The sequence below is a fragment of the Vombatus ursinus genome, unplaced genomic scaffold (assembly GCF_900497805.2).
Source record: "Vombatus ursinus unplaced genomic scaffold, bare-nosed wombat genome assembly UNPS02004399.1, whole genome shotgun sequence".
Taxonomy (NCBI): Eukaryota; Metazoa; Chordata; class Mammalia; order Diprotodontia; family Vombatidae; genus Vombatus; species Vombatus ursinus.
Window position 1 is genome coordinate 1 of NW_020944177.1, and position 7,262 is coordinate 7,262.

A 7,262-nucleotide genomic window follows, 5' to 3' on the forward strand; every position below is an offset into this window, starting at 1 on the left:
GGAGCCATCCTGAAACTGTTTTCTTCCTTGAAGGCGTCTGGAGAGGATCTCGATGGCCGAGCTGCAGCCCCTGGCCGATGAGCTGACCTGCTCCATCTGCCTGGAGATCTTCCAGCAGCCCGTGACTACCCCGTGCGGCCACAACTTTTGCTTGCCCTGCCTGGACAAGACGTGGACCGGCCAGAGCTTCCAATTCTACTGCCCCCAGTGCCGAGAACCCTTCCAGAAGAGGCCACAGCTGAAGAAGAACACGGTGCTGTGCGCACTGGTGGAACAGCTACAGCAAGTTAAGATCCACAGGGATTTGGGGCAGCCCCACAGTGCGTCCCAAGATGGCGAGCCCTTGGACCCGCAGTCGAGGAAGGGGGACCAGGAGAAGGATGAGGCGGTTGGGATCGTGGCCTGTGACTACTGTTTACAGACTCCTGCGGCCAAGACGTGCTTCACCTGCATGGCGTCCTTCTGCCAGGAGCACCTGCGTCCGCATCTGGACAACCCCACGTTCCACGGCCACGAGCTGCAATCGCCCGTCGGGGACCTGGCCCGTCGCAAGTGCCCTGAGCACGGCCGCTTGCGGGAGTTCTTCTGCTCTCAGCACGGCGTCAGCATCTGCTGCATCTGCCTGGTGGGGCACAAGACCTGCTCCCCGGTGGCCCTGGACGTGGCCAGGACCGAGCTGAAGGTGGGCAGAGGGGGAGGGGGGACAGGCACGGCGGGGGAGGTCCTGGGCTGAGTAGCGGCTCCGTGGAAGCCTGACCCCGGGCTCCAGCCTCAGGCCCTTGCGGGAAGCTGGTAGCAATGCCCGGCTTAGCTTCAATTTCCCCATGCCAGGATTAGTTTCTCTTCCCTGGAGTTTCGGACTTTCAAGGGGAAGACCCTGTAGTTGAGCCAAGAAACAGGTTAGGGGGCTTGTGAATGTGGGCGAGAGAGGCTCAAGAATCTCGGGGCACCTATTCTCTGTAGACGCCAGGCTGGGCAAAGGTGTTTGGGTCCCTTTTCTATGTGAGCCTGTTAATTTCTTGGTCTGTAGAAAGATGCGAAGTAATCCTGTCCCGTACCCAGACTTGTTAGGAGGAAAAGCGACAGTCAAAGCGAGAGGGCTTGCTTGCAGAGTAGTTCTTTGGGGTTCAAGCCCTGCCTCCTATATAGTGGCCGTATGACCCTGGGCAAGTCTCTTAACCCCCTCACTGCCCCAGGTAACTTATAAATTACAGAGTTCATGCTGTTTTGCTTTGATCGAGGGAGATTCCTTCTCCAGAATTCTCTCAGAGAGGTGCTGGGTGGATCCCGAGGTCTCTCCCTATCTATGAGGCAGTATTGCTAAACTCGGGAAATCTGGGAAATCGAAGGCCCCAAAATTATTTTAAAACGTATGATGGGGGAGTGACGAAAAGGTCTTCTTTCAGTTTCCTTGAGACCCTGATTGAAGTGACTGCCCTAAAATCATGAAGCTGGGATGAGAGGGTCATAGATCTTAGCAGATCAGGAACTGAGGTCAAAGTACTTGACCAGGGTGACACAAGTAGTAAATGTTTGAGGAGGGATTTGAACCCAGAACCTCTTACTTTGAAGCCAAAGCTCTTTCTCCTGTTGCTTTCAATTTTCTCACTTGTAAAATGAGGGGGTTAGCTTAGGTGATCTCTAAGGCTCCTTCCAGCTCTAAATCCTATGATCAGAAATACAGGGTCCACCAGTCCTACTGTCAGTCTCTCTGTCTTTCTGTTTCTACCTCTCTGTCTCACACTCTGTTTCTGTCTCTCTGTCTCTTCCTCTATCTCTCTGTCTCTCTGTGTCTCTTTTCTCTTTCTACCGGGCCAAAAAATGCCTTAAAGTTTCTCTCTCTCTCTCTCTTTTTTTTTACATTATCTGTTGTATCTTCCGGTAAAAATATATGCTCCTTGACAGCAGGAACTCTTTTTTTGTTGTTTTTCTTTGTATGTGAACCTCCTAGGATATATATATAGTAGTAGGGATCTAATAAATTCTTGAGTTGAAGGATGATTAGGTCTTTGAAGCCCAAGGCATTTTTGTAAACATTCTTTGAGAATTATGAACTCGTCACCATCTTCTCTCCCTTTTTTCTTTTCAAAAATATTTTACTCTTTTCACATTCATTTTTAAAATTTTTAGTTCTAAAATCTCTTCCTCCTTCCAGCCTCTTTGAAACCCATTGAGAAGGCATGCAACAATACTCATTATACTTGTGAAATCATGCAAAGCATACCTTTTTCTTTTTAGTGATGAAAATTGGTTCCTCCACACACATTCCTTTTTCCTTAATCTGAATCTTCTTGGGGTTTTGAGGAGATTTTTGGTGACTGCATTTTAAAAAAATAATATTTTATTTTTCTCCCAGTTATACGTAAAGATAGTTTTTAACATTTGTTGTTTTTTTTTAAATTGAGTTCCTAATTTTCTCTCTTCCTTCCTCACCTCCCTCTTCCCTGAGTTGGTAAGCAATTTGATGTAGGTTATACATGTTCAGTCCTGCAAAACATATTACCGTATTAGTCATGTTGTGAAAGAAGACACAGACCCAAAGGGGAAAAAAAAAAACACAAAAAATACAGAAAAGTGAAAAATAGTATGCTTGCATCTGCATTTAGAATCAATCAGTTCTTTCTCTGCAGGTGAATAACATTTTTCATCACGAGTCCTTTGGAATTGTCTTGGATCATTGTATTGCTGAAAATAACCAACTCATTCATAGCTGATCATTGTACAGTATTGCTATTACCATGTACAATGTTCTCCTGGTTCTGCTCAATTCACTTTGCATCAATTCATACAAGTCTTAACAGGTTTTTCTGAAATCAGCCTGCTCATCATGTCTTACAACACAGTAACATTCCATTATACCATATACCGCAACTTGTTCAGCCATTTCCCAATTGATGGGCATCCCCTCAATTTCCAATTCTTTGCCACTGCAAAAAGTCATTGCGTTTAAAAATTTTGAATTCCAAATTCTCTCCCTTCCTTTCTTCCTTTCCCTCTCTTTGAGAAGGCAGGCTATTTGATGTAGATTAGACATATGTAGGTTATGCTGCCAAAGAAAACACAGACAAAAAAAGTAATCTGTAAAATAAAGGAGATTCGATGTTCTCTAAAGTTGCTTCCAGCTCTAATATTCTAACTGTGATGTGTCCAAGGTAACAGAGCAAGTTAGTAGCAGACCACCTCTGTGTACAACATTCTGTCTTCTCAAGTCCCTGACCACATGGCCTCTGAGTTCCCTTCTAGCTCTGTGGTTCTGTGATTTCCTCTTTGGGGCTGGGGCTTTACCCAAGAGACAGGTTTTTTTTTTTTAATCTAATAGGGCACCTCCTATAATTGGGGCTTTAAACAGGACACTTCTCAGTGACCTGTGCTTTCAGAGTAACTTCATCTCCCTGCTGTTATCATGTCAAATTCGGCTTTAAGGTCTGGCTCTGGATTCTGGATTGAGTTAAGGGGGTTGACATTGCCAATCAAACAGAGGAAATGAAGTTATTTCCTGGGCACCTAAGAGGTCATATGCAACCTTATTGTCAAAAGACTGACCTCTTCTCCCATCCCCATTTCTATGTCCACAATCTGAGTTTGAAATCAGGTTTTCCATGAACTTGCTATGTGACCTTGTACCTTGACCAGTAAGAATGTACCTTGACCAGTAAGAATGTGAGAGCTGAAAGTAACCCTAGATATCTTGGAGTTGGAGGAATCTTAACCTTTTGTTGTATATAGCCCATGTATAAGCCTGTGTACCCCTTCTCAGAATAATGTTTTTTAATGCATAAGATAAAATATAATAGATAGGATCATTGAAGAAACCAATTATAGAGAAATATAGTTACTAGACTATTAAAAGAATAAGTTCACAGACTCTAAGTTAAAAACACCTTATTAGGTCTAATTAAATCTAAATTTTCCCATTGTGCAAGAGAGACTACTGAGACCCAGAAAATTGAAATGACCTGTCCAAGGTCTTACAGCAAGTTAGGAATTCTGAGTATGTTTCTTCATACATAAAATGAGAGAGGTAATCCATACCTATATCACAAGATTGTTTGGGAGATGAAAATGAGTCACTTAAAATGAGAGATGAATTCTTTTTAAAATTAATTTTTTGCTGGTTTTTAAAAATTATTAATTTTGTATTTTGAATTTAGAAAAAAACAACTAAAATGGTCATTTCTATATAAGTAGAAGAACAGAAAAAGAGGATTGGCATGGAAAATTAGTTCTTTACAAATGTAGAGTGTTTGGGATATAGCATGGGGACCTGGCAGCTTCTGGGAGCATCATGGATTTTGGGCTGAGGGCCACTGCCAGTCAATCACTTGAATTTCTCTCACTCTTGTTTTTAATTGCAGTCCAAGATGAAGCAGAAGCTGACAGTCATATATGATCATATCAATATGGCTTCAAGTGCCTTGAGAGATGTAAAGTTGAAACAACGTGCAGTCCAGGTAAATAGGCAATGCCTTTACCAGTCATCCAGGCTTAGATGACTTATCTCCCTGACTCCCAGCTGTCCCATTTTAATGGAGATATTGACAAATTGAAGGCCTGCCCAGCAGCACCCTTCCAGAATTAGAGAGACCCATGCCTGAAACCTTCTGACTAATTTGAAGATTAAGATTTTCAAATATTTGGAGGTCTCCCATGGGGAAGATGGATTAGATTGATTCTGTTTACAAGGGGAGGGCAGAACTAGTGATTAGAAGAGGCATAATTCAGCTCCCTGTCATTCCAGTCCACTAATAAGAACTTTGCACCAATTAAAGTCATCTCTCAATGCAACTGGTTGCTTTGTGAAGCATTAAGTTCCCCATCCCTGGGTGTGTTCCAACAAAGTCCCAAAGACCAATTTTTGGAGATTGTTGTAGAGTGGGGAAGGTTGGATTTGATGACATCTAAGGTCCTTTTGAACCCAAAGATTCTATGCTTCTCTAGGACTTACAAGTCATTCTAACCTTCCTTGAGAGCTAAAAATCAAAGTTGAGCTTGGAAATCCTAGTTACATATCAAATATGGAATCATTTCAATCATTGATTTAAAAGGTAACCTTGGACCCAGTTCCCCCTCTGCCTGCTAAGTAGAAATGTTGACAAATTGGGGGGGCTTGCCCAAAGGTTCACATCCAGGATTAGAGGGACCTAGATTCCATTTGCAATCAGAGGGCAGATGTAGCCCTTTGCTTATGTTAGGTTATCTAGCACTCCTCTGGTGAAATGACGGTGATGGGATAGGAAAAAAGCTCTGTAGAAGCACTGGGACTGTCCCATCTTATTTAAAGCCACTCCAAATCAAAATCTTTCTTCGGATCCCTTAGGATACAGCAGCTAGAAAGATGGACTTGTTGAAACATGAATATGAAGAAATGAAAGCCCTCATCGAATCAGAAGAGAAGAGTTCTCTGAGGAAGCTGAAAGAGGAAGAAAAGAGAGTTTTGGACAAATATGACCATGTTCATCAGGTCCTGCAAAAGAAAAAGGGGGAAATTGAGTCTATAAAAGAAGAGATTGAACTTTTGCTCACAAAAAATGATGAGATTGCCTTTTTGGAGGTGAGTCCTCATTGAGTAGATCCACAAGGGCTATATTGAATGCCTGCCTTGCCTCTTACTGGGCCAACTGTTCCTCTGATTCCCTCCCCTTTCAGGAGTATCACTGTTGTTGTTCTGGACCTGTGATTTCATCAGAGCAGGGAACTCCCAATGTGGAAATTCCCAGTGTAGATGATCTATATTTTAGCCTCAGAGAGTTGCACTGAGAAGTATGTGTCAGGGGAAGGCTAGCTCTCTGGACATTTTCTATTATATGTTGTCTTTTCCCATTGTAATGTAAACTGCTGCAGGGCAGGGACTGTCTTTTTTCTTATATTTGTATCTCCAGCCATAGTACCTGGCCTTAAATGCCTGTTTCCTTGTTGTACCTCACTGCCTCCCTAGCCATTATAGGGTGGTAAAAGTCTACGAGAACATGGAGCCTGCCTTTCTTTAAAAAAAAAAAAAAAGTTTTATTGATGCTTCTTATATTTATTCCACCATCACTTCAATACCCCCTCCATTTCTCCAGATTGAACCCTCCTTTGTGACAAAGAAAAAGCAGTTAGTAAATGTACCAGTTATGAACAGCTTGGTGGCACAGTGGATAGACCACTGGGTTTGGAGTCAAGAAGACTCATCTTCCCGAGTTCAAATGTGGCCTCAGACAACTTACTAGCTGTGTGACCCTGGGCAAGTCACTTAACCCTGTTTGAGACATGATGCTTTTATTTATTTATTCATATCGAGATATCTACTGCCTTCGTAGTGTGGCACAGTGGAAAGATGACTGAATCTAGAGAAGAAAGAGGATGTGCTGGGTTCAAGTCCAAGCTCACCTCTCTGATTTGGGGCGAGTCACATAATCTCTTTGGGCTTCAGTTTCCTTATCTGTAGAGTGATAGGGTTGGACTAGATGGTCTCTGAGGTCTCTTGAAACTCTAAATCTATAAATCTATAATTGTCTATGAGGGTAGCTAGGTGGCTCAGTGGATAGAGTGCTGGACCTGGAATCAAGAGACTTATCTTCCTGAGTTCAAATCTTGCCGCAGACACTAGCTGTGTGACCCTGGGCAAGTCACTTAACCCTGTTTGCCTCAGTTTCCTCCTCTATAAAATGAGTTGGAGAAGGAAATGGCAAATCACTCCAGTGTCTTTGCCAAGAAAACCCCACATGGGGTCATGAAGAATCAAATATGACTGAAAAACGACACACAATCATACCTAATACGGTGACTGACCCTGCTAATGCCTGTTCTATCCTAGTTGTCTTCTGCCTCCCACTCTGCTAGGAGGAGGTGGCTATATTATCTCTTTTAGCAGGCCGGGTGGTGCACTAGATAAAACTTTCAGACCCAGACTCAGGAAGCCCTGAGTTCAAATACAGCTTCAGATACTTCCTTGCTGTGTGACTTTGGGCAATTCACTTAACCACTGTCTCAGTTTCCTCACCTGTAAAATGGTAATTATAATGGTACCTACCTCAGGATTGTTGTGAGGATAAAATCAGATAATGTTTTGAAAGCCCATTGCAACCCTTAAAGCAGTATCTAAATGCTAGCTATTATAATATATTATTATTATTTTTCAGTTACTTAGAGTTCTACTTCCTTTTAATTTTCCTTCCATTTGCATTGTTGTAGATATGTGCATGTGTTGCTCCTGATTTTATCCCTTTCATTCATCATCAGGTCATACAAAACTTTCTGTGTGCTTTTGATTCACACTTATC

At 42.7% G+C, this 7,262-nt stretch overlaps 1 protein-coding gene across 1 annotated transcript; it reads left to right on the top strand.

Moving 5' to 3' along the window:
• Positions 1 to 6: 6 nt before the first annotated feature.
• On the top strand, positions 7 to 5,551 carry LOC114023171 (E3 ubiquitin/ISG15 ligase TRIM25-like; the record flags this gene model as incomplete). The annotated part of the gene is made up of 3 exons (XM_027835704.1): positions 7 to 682; positions 4,356 to 4,451; positions 5,318 to 5,551. Coding segments are annotated over exons 1-3 (960 nt in total), but the record flags the coding sequence as incomplete, so codon positions are not given.
• Positions 5,552 to 7,262: the final 1,711 nt, after the last annotated feature.